This window comes from Arvicanthis niloticus, chromosome 9 (genome assembly GCF_011762505.2).
Source record: "Arvicanthis niloticus isolate mArvNil1 chromosome 9, mArvNil1.pat.X, whole genome shotgun sequence".
NCBI lineage: Eukaryota > Metazoa > Chordata > Mammalia > Rodentia > Muridae > Arvicanthis > Arvicanthis niloticus.
Window position 1 is genome coordinate 43,706,127 of NC_047666.1, and position 19,205 is coordinate 43,725,331.

General features: G+C 34.2%; 1 protein-coding gene across 2 annotated transcripts in view; it reads left to right on the forward strand.

The window, feature by feature from the left end:
* Positions 1-19,205, forward strand: part of Cntn6 (contactin 6) — a 334,089-nt gene that overhangs the window by 132,424 nt on the left and 182,460 nt on the right. For both annotated transcript variants that reach the window (XM_034511787.2, XM_076940196.1), the window contains exon 3: positions 12,111-12,237. In XM_034511787.2, the coding sequence (XP_034367678.1) occupies positions 12,111-12,237 (127 nt within the window). The remainder of the gene's footprint in view (positions 1-12,110; positions 12,238-19,205) is intronic.

Sequence of the window (19,205 nt, forward strand, 5' to 3'; positions counted from 1 at the left end):
ATTGCCATTAAGTTTGATGTGGTTTGCTAAACCATAAGCGAAATGAATTCAGTGGCGTCTTTAAAGAGTGTCTTTTTACATGTCTTCCTCTCTCTCTCTCTCTCTCTCTCTCTCTCTCTCTCTCTCTCTCTCTCCCTCTCTCTCTCTCTGTCTCTGTCATAGATATTGAAGCATACTGGGTTATATTATATTATTCCTCCTATCCATGTTACCACTAACTTTAGAAAACTGTAAACAGTAACACTTCCTTAGCCATCTGGCTTCTTATAGCTAAGCACTCTGTGGTCTCCATTTCATATACCCTCCAGCAATTCAAACTTTACATGATCTAAAGATATGTTTTAAGGCACCATAATCATGAATCTTAAATGCAAATGAAGAGAAATGAAAGGGGTTTTGTAGTGTATTAATTGAGGAAGAAATCAGTTAAATGTTGTGACTTGTACCAAGGCAAGTAAGGACAAAGAAACATCTATGCACAGCCCGTATAGAATATTAGAATGAATTTATAGACCGAGGCAGGTTTATCATGGCTAAATCTCATGACATACGAATTATGCTTCACTGAAGCTGTTACAAAAAATAAACCAATAGCCTAGTTTATCCACAAGGGAAAATGATTTTAAAAAATCACAAGCTTTTCACTGGGCTTAATTTATATGTTTTTTGATGGCTAAGAATCATTTTTATTCTTAATAGTTTTCTTCTCATCACATTCTGGTGAAGGAGAAGACATTGGAAAGCAGAATTAATCAAAACAGTACACTCGACAAGGACACTCTGCAATCTTTTTATGTCTAGATTGTAATCTTTTGCACATTTTTCTGGAATGTTCTATTATCATTCACTGGTCTAAACCTTTTTTCATTTTTCTGATAATCATTTATTTGACTGTTTCTTTGAAATCTTCCATATGTCTCCCTTTTTCTGTCGCACCTACTTTCAGAGGAGTAAGAAAAAAATTAAAAGATAATTTGACAGAATTTCAATATCATATGCAATATGTCCCACTGTATTCTCTGATTGTAACTATGTGTAGTTCCTGTGTGTGACACCGTGTTTTCAGTATGTGGCACCATGTTGTTTGTATGGAAAAACACGCTATCTTTATGTGATTAGTTACTCTGTCTTGCTTCTTGATATTCTACATTACCCTCATACCTCTCTGTGTCCTCACCATTGCACAGTTAGGCAAACCCAGGTCACCAGCTGACCCTTGTCTTCATTCATCCATTCACTGTATTAAGTGTCTGTATTAAGTCTGGCACTCAAAGTATGAGAACATGCTCTAGATCTTCATCTTGGTAAAGTAATTCAAGATGCCCTCATTTCTCCAATACAAACTTTATTTTTTACATCAGGATCTAGAGATCCATGTTGAATTATTTTTCCTTACTATTTCTAAATAATTCTTTATATTCTTTCTTAGCCATGTTCCTTCCTAGACCAATATAGCAGTCTTTTGCTTTTTCTATTTTCACAGAAACATCTTCTGCATTGCTAAATAACATACTTAGTTCTCTTTCATTTCACTTAACCTAGGATCTATGGAGCAATTAGCCTGTCCCTTGTATTGGAAACCCTCCATTAACCATAGATTGTGCCCATCAGTACATAAAGACCACTCCATTTGTTACTGGCTGTTCCTTATCAGTACCTTTAGTGGTTTACATGGCCATTTTAGTTTTTAACTATTGCTTTATCTTAAGGCTCAACAGATATTTTTCTTATAGACATGTATCCTAATACATGTCTTCAACCTGTTATTCTCTCATGAATTCCAGGCTCAAATGGAGAGTGCCATCTTAGCCACTTTTGGCAAGAGGTCTAAAAGGAATCACAAACAACATTAGAAAAAAATAAAACACACTTGGAGCTAGGAGATAGCTCAGCAATTAAAGTACTTTTCTGATAACTATGATTTTGATCTCCACAGTCCATATGAAAAGGCTGGAGATGGTGGTGCATGCAAAGTGAGTACACATGTACATGCACATACATGTCCATATATGCACACACAGGAACAAGTATCTGCTATAACATACAACACACACACACACACACACACACACACACTTATTTCCTACATATACACCTAATCTGTCTTATTATAGTGTAGGTATGTTCCTAAATGAGGGCATACTTACCCCTGGATATGTCTGTTTTCTGAGGCTGAAAACACTGCTTTGTATTATCTATATTGACTCACTGTCACTTCTAAGGAATCACAACTATTATTTGTCTCAGTCTTCAAAACAAGAAAAAACATAAACATAAAATTTTCTGTGATTAAGTTTATTAATCTCCACTAGAGGCACTCTGCTCTAAGCCCCTGCTGTATCACAATTAAATTATAGAAATATTTTTCTTTGAGCCTTAGGGTCTTGGTATAAGCTGTTTTTCTATCTACAAATTTTCTGCATACATCTTTTGATATATTCACTTTTAATCTCTTCTCTGGTATCAGCAGATCAGTGGTAGCATCCTTCATCATTAAAAATATAAAAATCCCAATCCACTCCAACCCAGATTTTCTGTCTCGCTAACTCTCTCTTTCCTTCAAGTACTCACTGCAGTCTCATACAGCATACATTTATTTGCTGATTTATCTTATACGTCCTCCAATTAGAATACAAGATCAATAACAGCAGCAGTTTTAGCCAGCCTGGTGGCTGTTATATTTCCAGCACATATCAAGCCCACTAATAAATGTTTGCCCAATAACTGTAAGGAAAAATGAGTAAGACTACTACTTTCTCATTTTCTCCCTGCCTCAGAGCCCGTCCATTTCCCCCTTCTTCTTCTCTTCAGTGAAAGACTCCAGTGTGCATGCATGCCTAGATGCATTTATCCATAACACCTGGCTCAGAGTCATTTTAATATTGTCTTTTCCTCATCCCTCACATCCAATCAGCTTTTCTAATTTGTTGGCATTCTAAATGCCTGAAAATAGCTCTCTCATCATTTTTGTTTGCTTCCTTCCTACTGTCAATGCCCAATTATCTCAATGTTTTCAAATGTTGGATAAATAATCTCTCTGATGTGTGATTTCTCTTCCTTTATCTTTACTGCAATGAATCATAGATCTGATCATGTCATAATCCTTCATTAAAAAGAACACTCCAGTGCCTTCTGTTTTCAAATCAGATACAAATATCTGTCATGTCATTTAAAGTCATCCCTTCAAAGATATTCTCAACTGATTGTTACAATCCTGTACCCAGGGTTCTTTTAGCTTATTCTATAGGCTGTATGTATGTATGTATGTATGTATGTACCTACATATGTATGTATGCATAGATATCAAGGAACATTCCTTTCACAACCTTTACCCAAGCCATGTTTCTCCATAGAAACTATTCCATATACATTCTCTTTCAGAAGTGTTCATGATGTTATGCTTGTACAAACACATGGCGTAAATATTTCTTCTTTTGGCATTCTTCCCTAAACTCTTGGTCAAATTAATTGCTTCCTCCTCTGGAATAACTTGCTTTTGGTATAATATTTACATTGTAATATTGTAGTTATTTAATTATTCCCCTGTTGGCATTCCTTCCTGTGGTGTATCTCATAATGATTTAGAGTGTGGGTTTGCAGCACAGATGGTGTAGGTTCAAAATTGGTCTCGAACATTGCTCACAAGTTACTGAGGCACTTTACTCATCAATTTCTACATCTTTACAGCAGAATTATTAAAATATACCTCACAGAGTCATTGTAAGAGCAATAGTCAAAGGTCATAGTCTTTCACATGCAAGTTCAATTTTAGCCTCGGCCTTTGCTCTGTGATAAAGTTGTTTTTATTTGATCTTTAGCATGAGTAAAGCCTATTAAGTTATTAATATTTTATACTGTCAGTTCACAAAGAAAATTCAGCACAGCCATAGCTAATAGCTGTCAGTTGAATTTTCTTCTGGATTCTATCTTCTGCTGGGTTTTATTGCTTTGTGAGAGTAATAACAAAACAAGCAACAGTGCATGTTATTATTCCCTTCTGGCCTAAATTGAAAGGGATTAACAAAATGTAGAATATATAGTGAATGACCCTTATTATGAGTAGTTATTTTCTTTGCTTTTTTTTCTAATGATCCATATGCTTCTTATACAGGTTTAATCTTCAATTTGCAAATCATTATGTCACTATATACTACATGTCTGATGAACTGGAATACTGATCTCAAATTTTATACCACACACATGATATGATTTGTTCTATTGTAATAATACACATAAGAATCCAATGAATTATTCTATAGTATTAAAGGAAATTGTTCAACTATTATTTATCTCCTCAAATGTCAACTGCATGAATCAAATTTCAAGAATTACCAGCCATGTAGCTCTATACTTATTCTTCTTAAGATCTTCACTGCTAGCTTGAATGAAGTGATACTGATTTTATCCATTTACATTTGTACCTCATAGAGTAAACACTGAAGTAAACATATCTTCAATCTAGTTAGTGTTTGATGTTCAAGATATTTCAAGTGATATTTGTTAACTATTTTCTAAAACACTGGTAAAACCTATTGTCATAAAACTATAATAAAATAATTATTCTTTGACTTGAAATTGAAAGAAAATAGATCCCATAATCAGTTGCTTACCCAAGATTTTACTACTGAAATATATAGTGTGTGTCAAAGTGTATATGGAATGTCTAAATTGATGAGTTTAGTAATAGAAATCTTCATTTCTGTTTGTATTTTCCCCTAATACAAGTGTTTTTTCTTTATATCATAAAATATCAGAATCTAAGTCATTCTCTAATATTTTATTACCCATTAAATATCTTTTCAAATTCAACTTGTTGGGGAATTATCTGCACTTTTGCTTTCAATTCACTTTCCTTGTATGAGGCATGACTCTACTGGTACCATCCTAAGTCTAATTTTCTCATATTTATTTTTGAATATATGTGAGAACATTCTTGTTTTCCTCCTAAAAAATAATCCTGATGAGCCTCCCATACATAAAATCCTTTGCATGTTACACATCAATGCACAGTAAAAGGGCCAGTTTATAGCTTGGGGTTTTGATTGAAGACTTACGTCTTCCTTTAGTTGAAAGTTCATGTTTAGGGACCTGATTTCCTGAAATCAGTTTTCCTTCCTTTGTAAACTTTTTCTATCTTAAAATTTGGTAACTTGTCTAGAAAACCAAGGGGTATTGAGAAAATATCAAATATAAAACATAATAGTGAGAAAGACAGAGGGGAAGATAAAATGAGAGAAAAAATGATGGATAGTGGGAAAAAATAAATGCAGAGGAAGGGAGAGGAGACAGAAAAGAATGGTTCTTCATATAACTTAAATTTTGATAAACATGTAATTGAACTAATCTGAGGTTAGATATTTTTAAGTGAAAGAAAGAATTTAGGCAATTAAGAAACTAAGTATAGTAAAATCAAAAGTTAAGAAGAAACAAAGTTTTTTAGTTGTCTAAGCGTCAAGGCCTGTGTCCATGCCTTAGCCATTGCAATGATGACATGTCTGAAAAGAGAATGTGGGGAAGAAAGATTTCTTTTGTTCATGGTTTTTTATTAATAAGTTGTATATTTCTTAAATTACTTTTTATAGTCCAGTTGTTATACTCCTCCTAGATCACCCTCTGACTGTTCCTCATTCCATTCCTCCTCCACCACCAACCACGTCTCCAAGAGAATGTCCCTACCTCCTTCAACCCCACCCTACCAGATCTTCCTACTCCCTAGGGCCTCAATTCTTTCAAACATTAGGTGCATCTTCTCTCACTGAGGCCATATCAGGCAGTCCTCTGCTGTATATGTGTCAGGGGCCTCATATCAGCTGGTATACACTGCCTGGTTGGTGGCTCAGTGTCTGAGAGATCTCCAGGGTCAAGGTTTTTTGAGACTGCTGGTTTTGATATGAGGTTGCCCTCAGCTCAACTTCTTTCAGCTTTCTCCTTATTCAATCACAGGTGTCTCTGCTTCTGTCCATTGATTGGTGTAAACATCTGCATCAGACTCTTTCAGCTGATGTTGGGCCTCTCAGAGGGCAACCATCCTAGGCTCCTGTCTGTAAGCACACAATAGCATCAGTATAGTGTTAGGCATTGGTGCATCCCTTTGAGATGGACCTCAATTTGGATCTTTCATTGAACTTTCTTTCCCTCAGACTCTTCTCCACTTTTGTTCCCCCAGTTTTTTTCTGACAGGAACAATTCTGTGTTGCCCTAATTTTAGACGTGTCATCTTCTCATGCAGGGAAGGTATTGCAGAACAGCTCACAAAATAGCATGCAGAATCCTAGTACAAAGTAAGAGAAATGCACAAACAAACTACACACCTACAGATACATAATCAATGACCCACTTCACCCAATAAGGCTTCATCTTGTACAACACTATCATGTGTACTCTATTTAGATATTTTCTGCATTTGATACTTCTAGGTCAAAGTCTAGGAATAAATGCTACTCAAGGCAATAAAATGTCACAAATACTCTTTCTGTTTTCATGATGTGTCTTTTAAACTATAATAAAGTTAAAATCTGAAATGTCTCCCAACAGCCAGTGTGTTCAGCCTGTGCTACTAATAAGTTGCAGAATTATAAATGGGTTGTGCCTAGTGGGAAGAAGTAAGGCCAGTAGGAGCATAATCTTTAAAGAGCTATCAGAACCCTGATCCTTTTCCTGTTTCCTAGCCACCAGAATTTATACTGACATGATATGTGCTCACTTTGTCCAGTTTAAGCACAGTATGCCAAAATATGTATGGATAAAGAAACATATTATTGTACAATCTTTACAAAAGAAAGTTTTAATTTAAGAAGAGCTAATAACAGTCAATAAACGAAGAACATTACAGCAGGATTCTAGTGCATTTGCAACAACATTGCAGATTTTATTTTAATTTTTTTGTTGAAGTGTTTCTCTTTGGAACTCATCTACTGTAAAGGCTTTGCCTTCATACTGAATAAAACACTTCTTAGAGTACCATTATAATCACAGGTGATTTTATAGTATGCAGTATCTTCCATACAATTATTTGATCACTTATTGTTACAGAAGCTCAAAATATCTACTCTTCTTATCCTGAAACATTCTTGAAGCAAAGTTACTTGAGAGCTATTTTGATTTCTTGAATTTAATGCTAGATCATCACAGATTTCCACTTTAAAAAATAAGAAAACCAGCATTATTTTTGAAAGAATAGACAGAACAACAAAAGCTTGTTTTACTTGTGTTGCTGTAGTATGAAAAAATTCTGACAAGCACATTAAAAATACTACCTGAAATCCTAACTTTAATTTATCATTTGGTGTAACTTTAAATTGTTGAAAACTGACAGGAGCCAGAGGATGAGAACTTGGGCCTTTCTGGGGGCAGCACCACAGAATGGCAGGTTTGGAAAGATGAGAAGTCACGGTAGAACAAAAACTGATTCAAGTCTTGTCATACAGTGAAAAGACATAAGAAAATAGAAAAGATCAATATGAGTGAATGGATCATCTCATGGGAAGTCTCTGACCCCTAAATCCAGAGTACAGATGGAGGAGATCATTCTACCATGCTTGGGGTCATCTCTAAACAGCCAGTGTTTCCATTTGTGATATGCTAATCTTCAGGTTCACCAGCAAGTGACAGCTGATATCTACCTGCCAAGATAATCAGGTTTTACATTAAATTTCCCAAGAGGTACTATGAGGTGCAAAGGCAGAAACCCCATCTCCTGTCCTTTCCTACATGATGAACATTAGTTGACCTGTAATTGCATTCTCTACATTTGTATATTTTTGTTTGAAATACATGCATATGTGCTTTACAGAAGTTGGAGACACCAGCCTTAAGTTCCTCATCTATTGAACTGAAATGGCTACTTTCCAAAGTAAATCATGGGATTCATGGCATTTGGTGTATATAATAGTCATTTCAACACTGCCAGTCACTCCTTCAAATAAAATTACTTACAAGGTTGAGATGTAACTCAGTTGGTAGACTGCTGTTAGTATGCATCAAACCCTGAGTTCTGACACAAGCAACACATAAACTGGAGGTGGTAGTTCATGTCTATAATCTAATCACTGGGAAATGTATACAGAGAGGTCAGTAGTTTAGGGTATTTTTCCAGTTTGAACTACATATTGATTTCAGTGCTAGCCTTGGCCCCATAAACATATTTTTCCTGAGGGAAAAAATAATTTATATATAATCTACATTTGGAGTCTCACAAGTTGGAACAAAATTTTTGTCAAAGTGGAATTAAATAATTTAAGTACATCAAAATTTTTATGAGTCTCTTCATACTCCAATATTTATGAGATTATAGGATATTATTCTTTGTTGGGAAGTGATAGTAAGAAAATATTTGTTGAAAAAAAATTCTACCTAAAAGAACAGAAAAGCTGTTCTATATACTTATTATCTAAAGGTTGGTTAACACATTAGTATAACTTTTAAAAATATCCACTCTTTATTTTTAAAAGAAAAAAAATAATTTGCTTTTTAAATATATTTTAAATCTTTGAGAATTTCATACATTGAATTTTGATCAAATTCTCCCCTCCCACAAATCCTTTCATATACAATGCTATTCCGTACCCACCATTCCTTATTTCTTCAATTTTTTGATAAAAGCCCATCTAGTCTAATTATTGTTTCCTATAACTTTTGGGTCTGTGACCATCCAGTAGAATATGTTAGATCAATCAGGGACTACACCCTTAAAGAAAAAGAAGTGTACTGTTCCAGGTAGATAGCTACCAGTCACCACAAGAACACCAGCAAGGAAATGGGTTTCATTCTTACCTCCCTTTTGCATGCTGAGATTTTTTTCTTTTTTTTTTTTTATTTTCCAAAAATAACATTTTTGTCATTATGACAATATTTTTATTTATTTTTTAATGGATATTATATTTACATTTCAAATTTTATCCCCTTACCCCATTACCCCCACCACCTAGAAACCTCCTATCCCATCCCCCCTCCTCCTGCTTCTATGAGGATGTGAACCCACCTACCCCCCACTCCTACCTCCCCACCCCCAAATCTCCCGCCCCCCTCTCAGTGTTCAGCCTTCATGGGACCAAGGGCATGCTGAGATTTTTGTCTGGCTTAACCTTGCACAGGAATTTTTCATAGTGCTACAAAAGCTGTGAGTTCATATGTGGAATACTATGTGATGTCCAGAAAACATTGTTTCCTAGAAGTCATCTACCACTCTGGCTCTTAAAATCTACCTACCCTATTCAGTGATGATCCCTGTTATTCCTTTAACATCCTGTATGTATTTTGATCATTCATACTGAGATAAAATAGCCAAAACATGAAAATCTTTTTTTCCAGATAGGATTTCCTCTAGTATTGACATATATCATTAACATTTGGTAAAGTTACCATCATTCTTCCAGGAATTTGAGAAGCTATACTAGTATGTCGATAGCTAAAGATGAAGGAGAAATATGCTTTTATAGAAATGAATCCAGGAGCTGATGAATTGGTTCACAGGATAAAACATATGTACTTCAAAGTTAAGCACCATAGCTCAAATACTGAGCACATACATAAGAAGACTAGACGCAGCCTTCCCATAATATCAGTGCTTGGAATCCTCTAGAGACAGAATATCCCTGGAGGAAGCTGACCAACTAGATAGCTAGCATTGGTGAGTTCTGGATTCAATGAGATATCCTGTGGAGATAAACCATGGCAAGCATCTGATACCAATCACTTGCTTCCATATGTAAATTATCAGGTACACAAGCACCGAACACACTTAAACAAGCATGTATTTACCAAACACTCTGCAGTACATATGTATGTGTGTTTGTGTACATTTATATATATATACACACACACATATACATCATATACACCATATACATACACATACAACAGAGGTATGTGCTTGGGATCCTAGCATTTGTGGGACTGAGCAGGGAAAAAGGTGTATGAACTAATTGTAACTAGTCAGTGTGCATAGGTGCATATTTATTTACCATCACTTTTTATTCCATTCCATCACTTTTTATTTTTATTTATTTTATTGTTTGTAAACAATCTTAACGTTTATGCTACATTCTGAATAATTAATGTACTTTAATTTTATCTGAATATAAATACATGTCATTAGGTTTTCTATATTGTTGAAATGTTTGTGCTCTTTATATCTGATGCTGTTTGTATTCTCTCACATCTTGGATATATCATAGGTCCAGGAGAAAAAGACCTTCAAATCTTTCTTTTTAAACTAGACTCTGTAACAACCCTGAAATATTATATCTATATTGCATTTATCAGATGGGAATTTGGAGGACTGACATTATTGGATAATTTATCCAACATTGTGGAACTGGTAGCTGACTATTAAAATTGAAGCTTTTGTATGTTTATTCTGCTATGCCAAAGACAAATATACAGAAACTATAGCATAAAATCACTATGGAAGGGATTTATTTTACTTGTGTAGAAATGTTTTTAGATATATAATAGAAATGAAATCAATAAGTGGTTCCTAAAGAAAGAATATGAAAATTTTGTTTTAATTTCATGTCTTCGCTTAAAGTAGATAGAAATTTGGAAAATGAGTTCAAATTGCTAGACTTCAATTTCTCATCTAAAAATAAAAAAAAATGATGATAATATTGATGATGGTGGTGGCTGTGGTGAGTACCATCATAGCTCACTGGCTCTCCATTTGCTTGTAACTAGCATATCATGACGTAATTTATAAGAAGAATAAGATTAATACAAAAACAATCATAACTAATGATATCACGAGTGTTGGTCATTTCTGCTAAGGCTGCTTTGATTCCAGGTCACAATCTTCTATATGTTGTCTCTGCTATCTTTCCCAATTGAGAAGTTTGCCTTACATGGTAAGATTTGGATTCCCTGGCACTATACATATTAACTTGGCATCCTATGAATGAGACCTACTGCCAAACTTATAGTTTATAATTTATTTTGTGTTTTCTCATATAAAGACAAATACATCTTCCCACCCTGAAAATCAATTCTTTTTCTGCTTTTCCCCTTGAGTTTTTCCCACAGTATTTCTGTCCATTGCACTGACATAGGACTAAGCAAGGGAAATATCCAACCATATTAAATGTGGGAGCAGGAACTCTAGCAGCCTAGTGCTACATGTTGCAGCCTCTGAGGAGTAACAAATGAATTAATGCAGGGATAAACAAGGCAGGTTTGGACCAGAATGAGCTGTCCAGTACTAATCAATAGTTATTACATGAAAAAAAGACAGCAATTGAATGAATTTGGATTGCAAAATGTTTTATTTGGGAAAATAGTTAAACAGAGTAAAGGATTAGATGATTAAGCCTTGTTAATTGCTTAATTGTGTTGAGTTGGTGTAGAGAAATACTCTTTTATTTGTTTTTCTTTGTTTAGTATTCCATTTGCCAATTTTTTTTTCTTTTTTAAATTATTTAACCTTTTTTTTACAATCTATTTTATTGGAAAATAAACTAGTAAATATGGGTGAAAGGGGTGCCATTCACAAAATTATTCTACACAGTTCAGAAAATAATAATTTTAAGTATTTTATTGTATTAATTTTAATGATTACATATATAATTATTTATATTTATATACCTTAATATTATACAATATTATTTTCAATATGCATACATATATAAAAATAGTATAATGTATAATATTTATTTATGTATTATTTATTTATAGATTATATATAATGTTAACAACTATATTTTATTATATATATACATACACACACACAGACACACACACATATACATATGGGGGCACAAAGGTCAGAGGACAACTTTTAGGAGCTTGTTCTTATTTTACCTTTTGTCAAGGCAATCTGTTGTTTTTTCTGCTGCTTCACTACATAATCTGGCCTATATGCTATTGTATTTAAATTTTCACATGGATTCTGGGACTCAAACTTGTATCAACCTTGGACAGTTTACATGTTTACCTGCTGAGCTTTCTCATGAGGAAAGAGAAAAAAATAAATGTTTTTATATTACTTGAAGAATATTCTCTACGTTCAAGCTTGTCAATACATAACATTTTTTATAATCTGTGTAGAAGTGAGATTTAAATCAAGTTTGCTCTCATTCAGAGACAAGTACCTCAATGAATATTTTCTTTTTTATCTCCAGGTGAGGGTCGTTTCAGTCGTCCTATTTTTATTCAGGAGCCACAAGATGTTGTTTTTCCTTTGGATTTATCTAGATCTGAAATTATTCTGACTTGTACTGCAAATGGATACCCTTCTCCTCATTACAGGTAAAAAGCTCCTTCTCTGTACCACTTGTTGTCTCTTTTGTGGCTGCCATAAAATAGACACAAAATAAGGATTCACAGATATACCCTACATATTCAGAATAGAACTCATGATAGTGTTTGTCCCATTCAACTTTATCTACACAACTCATATGCGCATCTGTACATCTTCAGAACCCCAATGCATTCATTAATGCTGTAATCTAAGCATTTTTCTGGATAGCCACTAATATACAGGCATGTTGTTTATTTGACATTTATTTTTGGGATTACTGGCAAGCAGAGCCAAATGTAACCAGAAATGAGAAACACTAAAGAAAACACAGTAGTATAAGAAGACAGAAATGGGAGGGAAAAGATGTAGTTTCACAACTTGGAAAACTATGAGCTTATTTCTGCATTCAGCACTACTCATCTACTTCAGTCTAAGGGTAGTGCCTCAGTTTCCTCAATACAATGACTATGAAAATAGCCTTCTATAAAGAAACAATCAAAGTAAAAACTTCAACTTATATCTCAATATTAAATTCTGAATCTTTCCCAGCATCTCCCACAAAGCCAAAAGTACTTATTTTAGTAAAACTATGGTGAAGGTAATTATTTACATTCTAAGGCCAAGAAAGAATTTTTATTACAAAAAATATGCTTGTTTCTTATACAGAATTTTATTTTTAAGACCTTCGTTTGTGTGATATTTCAAATTGATCTGGCTTTTTTCACATGTGTCTGTCTAAAGAAAACATGTGACTAAAGATACAGAGCCTTCCCTGGGGTCTTTATAATATCAGGAGCACAATACATTGATATAATCCAAACTTTTAGGAAAAATATTTTAAAAAGAAAAATAATAATTTTCTCCTTTGATGTCCTCTAGCCTTAAAATAATTACAAAGAAATAAAGTAAAGAACATGGAGGAAGGATGACCTTTTTGTTGATTGTTTGTTTTAGTTTTTCTTATTTATACAGTTGCAGTGTGGGTAGAATTTAAAGATGTATAAATTTGTATGTGTGTAAGTTGTAATTTTATATGAAATGATGTCTTGTTGGTAACAATTGTGTGCAGTTTGAATGTAGGAAGAACAAATAAAACATCAGAATGACATTTGGTAATTTGGATTTTAAAAGAATTTCCCCAAAGTGCTAATTTTAGACATGGAATGGAATTTACATGCACAAAAAACAACAATTAAGACAATGTTTAGCAAAGTGGGCTGTCTTTCCTGACTTACACATTCTAATGAAATATAGTCTACATCTGTATAATTACCAGAGGAATTAGCTCAATTATTTAAATGGACAAAGCTAAACCCATCTCTGCATTAGCTTGTATTTAGCTTGTATTTCATAAAATAACTTTCTCATCATTCACTCATAATAAAACTGTTTAAAAGCTAAACCTTTATTTCTAAATAAGTTCTTAACCCAATTCAAGTCAACCAATTAGGGAAGACCAATCACTTTTGAAATCATTTGCTCAAATTCAGGCTTTTTGTCACTTATTTTGCTATTTAAAAAAGAAATGTCTTGAGCTTGATGAGAAGGCTTAGCAGTGAATGCTAATTTCTGCTCTCATAAAGGACCAAGTTTGAGTAAGTTTGGACCAAGTTTGAGGATCCATAAGGTGCTTGCAAGAGCTTGTAACTCCAGTTAGAGAGATCTGACACTTTTTTTTTTTTTTTTTTGGCCTCTGCTGGAATTGCAAACACAAGTTTCATAGGCATACATGTGAGATAAACCTCACTTACACATAAAGTAAGCATGCTTAAAAAAATGGTATTACTTGCTTTAACCTATGATGATCAGTATAAAATAGGATTAATGCAGTTTTTCAGGGTCACCTCATCTGAAATCACAGTGTTGGTCTTTGAAAGCTAATTATGTTCATCATGGATGAAGGTAAGTTTTCTTAAGGCAGGGTCTGAATGTCTATATATTTTTAAGTTTGCTAAATACAACTTAAATAAGTAAAGCACATTTTAAAAGCTTATTTTCCTCCAATAATTAGAAAAGTGTAAGCTAGTAGTTATAAACAAAGCTTTTCAGTAGGCCTCAACAAAGACATAATGAATGTGGTTAGAAATTTTAATAGTGAACAATGACTTATGTACCTCAGGTATTTGTGAACTAGAAACCTAAAGACAATTTAGCTTCTTATTTCTAATCTCTATCAAGTTCTTCAATAGATCCCTAACATTATATAAGAAACTCATGGGTAAGAAGCTTAGGAATGAGAAAATAATTAAAATGTTAATACCTAAATATCAGAATTTAACCCAATTTTCTTGATAATAAAGCAAAGAGCAGTAGTATTTCACACATTGTATTCTAGAAATACAATGCAAAGGTTTAGTCTTCATGATGCCGTTTCTGCTTACATTTGTACTTTTAGAATGTTTGCTTGTTACAATTTACAAATTACCATATTAGACTAAGATTATTTGGTAGTGTTATACTAGATCAAAAGTCTTTATTATTATTGAGTTCAAGGTTAGACAAGTTTATTTAGAGAAGATAAAAAAACAGTACAAGAGACTTAAAAATAAGTAGTGGCAACTCTGTCCTATGAATAACCCTAAGATGATCATTTTGGAGTGAGAGTGTACTTCCTAAATAGTAGTTTAAAAAAAGATAGAAAGAAGGGAAGAAAGAAAGAAAGAAAGAAAGAAAGAAAGAAAGAAAGAAAGAAACAAAGAAAGAAAGAAACAAAGAAAGAAAGAAAGAAAGAAAGAAAGTGAGAGAGAAATAGGGGGGGGAGAGAGAGAGAGAGAGAGAGAGAGAGAGAGAGAGAGAGAGAGAGAGAGAGAGAGAGCTTATAAAGAAACCATACCTATAAAAGTTATGTTTGTTGTTCTATTCAGGATCATATCACCAAATTCATTGTATTTTTTTCTTCCAAAATATATTCTTACATTGGTTCTTCTGTGGAGAATACAAGTTGTTTATATCGTTTTTGTTGTTGTTGTTTTGTAACTTTAATATAGCAAATGGATTCGCATGGGAGGAAATAAAAATCTTAAAAGTAGTTCTGTGAAAATAAAGAGTAATTTGTGTAAAGTGATATTCAGTGAAATAAATAGCTTTATCACCAATAGCACAATTAAAGTCAGAATACAGGAAGGAGTGCTTGTATAGTTTCAAAGCCCAGGAGACAAATGAGATGATAAAGTTAGATAAGGGATCCTTGCATATGGAAAACTAAATGATAGGAAAGCATTACTTATAGCTAGAATCTCTAGGAAAATAGATAGCAGAGAACTTAACACCAAAATGTCCTATTTGAAAAAAGAGATTAACACACAGATATATTATGTCTGCACATAATGCACTTTCTATCAAACAAAAGAATTAGAAACACCACTTCTGTTACCAAGAGAGAATAGATCTATTGATTAAATGGTAGTCTCTCATAGAAAATAGAGTCCATGAAATCTTAAGAGATGCTGTTCTCTCTTCATAAATTTCTCCATGTCGTATTGTTAATGCATTACTGTGACCAAGCAGAGTATATATTGTAAAAGTTTTATGATGGATGGACACAAGGATGCACAGGATAGTAATGACAGAGCAGACAGGAGGACTCTTTCCATGGAGGCAATGGTCTTCAATTTATTCTGTAATGTGATCATCTGACAAACTTAGAATGTAGATTTTAGTGGTCCCCTTTAGTGATCTAGGAATAAGATAAGATGTGGTACTTGTAAGAAAAGCTTAAAGCAGAGAGCTGATTTGTTAGAGATCACACTCAAAGGCATGCATGAATGTGCAGAATTAGGGTAGCAAATAGATCCCTTCAGCCAAACTGTCCAGCCCCATCTCAACTACTTAACTGTGAAAATTAGTCTCCAGGAAAAGGATCACATTCCAGTTCAAATTCACCACAACTCCTAGAACTGATGTGTTAGCTCATATGCTTGAAAATATTCACGCAACACACATTTTCTAGTTTGTCTCATAGAAACATTCATTTGGATATGTAATGTTATCAGTAAAGTTTGTCTGACAAGGACGTGCACGAAGTGCAACTATTTCTCCTTTTATTTAAGCATGTTAATTAAGATAAAGCCCACACCCAGGGATGAACTCCTGTTCTATATGCACAGTTTAATAATAATTGCACCATAGTGATTAGAATGATTATGGGGCTAGTGTGAAGAATTCATTTGCTGCAGCTAAGCCAACAACTTTGAATTTGTGTTGAAAAACAATTACTGCGCTTAATTAGGAGCATGTAATGATGACAGCAGTTATTTCAGTGATTGATTCCAAAATTAAAGAGAGCTGGCAAACTAAAAGTGTGTTATACCCTTCTCTTGGAGATGATAGAGAAAACAGAGGTCTGAGACCATGCCCTTTAAGCAAATTATAAAAGACAGGTTTACAGCGAGAGCCAGGCCTTCCTGTCTTGAGACAGGCCACTGGGAAGAAAAGTTTCCTGCTTTCTCTCTCCTAAGAGCTCAGACGTGAATCAATATACACAAATTACTATTGGAAAAAATGGGGAAAATCCAAACTGTGTGAATGGATTCTTGCCGACTGACATCCTCATTTTATTAAATTATTTTTATTTTATTTATTTTATTCTTGTCACATACAGAAGGTGGTTAGATAATTTTAAATTTGACAGGATTGGCTCAAATCATCTGATTGATTTGCTATCTGAACCATGATTTCCTATCTTTAACAGTGTGGGGGATTACCTAATGCTGTAGTTCTTTTCTATTTTAGTAATATTAGTCAGATTTTCTCCAATGAATCTGTTGTAATGTCATCCTCCAAATCAATAATATTCAGAATAACTTTTCAGAATGCCAGTCCTTTCTCACAATTACCCACCCTGACAAAACACCTCGAATATAATTTCACTACGAATAGAAGAATCAGAGCAAGGCAACCATATGCCCTAAACATATGGTTTGAAGAAGCATTTGATGTTGGGCTAAGGCAAAGGACACTCAAGAGGTGCTTCTCAACCTATGGCTCACAACCCATTTAGAGGTCAAGTGGCCCTGTCACAGGGATCCCTAAGATCATTGGAAAACACAGATATATTCATTAAAATTCACAACTAGCAAAATCACAGTTATAAAGTAACAACAAAAATAATTTTATTCTTTGGGGTTACTGATCCACTAGGAACTGTATTAAAAGGTTGGAGTGTTAGGAAGGTTGGAAAGCACCACCCTAAAGCCTGGAGATCATTGAAGAAGCAGAAGGTCTCTCCCAGCTTCCACTTACCCTTCTGTTTTTAGGTTAAGGACAATGTATTCCTTTCAGAGGTCACTTCCAGAAACTCTAAGCAAAGGGACTTACCTTTCCCCAGAGAATCAATGAGAGCATGAACAGCTTGTCCTTGTTAAGTTCTCACGGATTGTAAGCATCATCTCTTACTTGCTCTCCTTTTTATCCTGATCATTGGAAACCATTAATTATACCCAGTACTAAATATACATGTCTGTCTGTGTTTGGGGTTTTGTTTCTGTAAACTCCAATATCATGTAAAGGCTACAGTCAATGTCTGTATATGTTCGAATCTATCTTCTGTTATGTTCAGCCATAACCTTTACAGTGGAGAAGGGGAAGTTTTGCTTTATTCTTTCTGTATTATTTCCTCCTGAACAAATGCTAATTGTGATCCATTATAGTAAATACATATTCCCATAAATGCTTTACATGACAACATACAACTTTCAAATTTAAGATAAACCTCATTAGTGTGCAATTCATATAGTTTAAAATATGAAGTTGGAAGGTGTCCAATGAGAGAAATAAGTCCAGTAAGAGGTGGTGATTGTATATTCACTGATCTTGAAATGAGCAACTGGAGACTTCTCGAGCAATATGTGCATCATTCTAAATATTGCTGATGCCCACATTTAGATAGATTTAACTCTGGCACCGAGGGGTGATTAATAGCTGCACTGAGAAAATTTGGCTTCTAAAAAAAAGTTCGCAATTCAATCCCATTGATCTACCTACCTGTCTCTGTACCAATACCATACAGTTTTATCATTATTGCTCTGTAATACAGCTTGAGGTAAGGGATGGTGATTTCCACAGAAATTCTTTTATTGTTAAAAATAGTTTCCACTATCCTGTTTTTTTGTTGTTGTTGTTATTCCAAAGAATTTTCAAATAGCTCTTTCTAACCCTATGAAGAATTGAGGAGCACTTTAAAAAATGTTCAATATCATTAGTCATCGGGAAAATGAAAATCAAACCAACTCTGAGATTCCACCTCACACCAATCAGAATGGCTAAGATCAAAAACTCAGGTGACAGCAGATTCTGGTGAGGATGTGGAGAAAGAGGAATACTCCTCCATTGCTGGTGGGATTGCAAGCTGGTACAACCACTCTGGAAATCAGTTTGGCGGTTCCTCAGAAAATTAGACAGTATTACCCGAGGAGCCAGCTATACCTCTCCTAGGCATATACCCCAAATACTCTCCAACATATAATAAAAACACATGCTTCACTATGTTCATAGCAGCCTTCTTTATAATAGCCTGAAGCTGGAAAAAAACCTACATGTCCTTCAACAGAGGAATGGATACTAAAAATTTGGTACATTTACACAATGGAATACTTCTCAGCTATTAAAAACAATGAATTCATGTTTTTTTTTAGGCAAATGAATAGAATTAGAAAATATCTTGAGTGAGGTAACCCAATCACAAGAGGACACACATGGTATAAACTCACTGATAAGTGGATATTAGCCCAAAAGTTCAGAATACCCAAGATACAATACACAGACAATATGAAGCTCAAGAAGGACGACCAAAGTGTGGGTGCTTTAATCCTTTTTAGAAGAGTGAATCAAATACTCATGGGAGCAAATACAGAGATAAAGTGTGGAGCATAGACTGAAGGAAAGGTCATCCAGAGACTGTCCCACCTGGGGATCCATCCCATATACAGTCATCAAATCCAGACACTATTGTAGATGCCAAAAAGTGCTTGCTGACAGG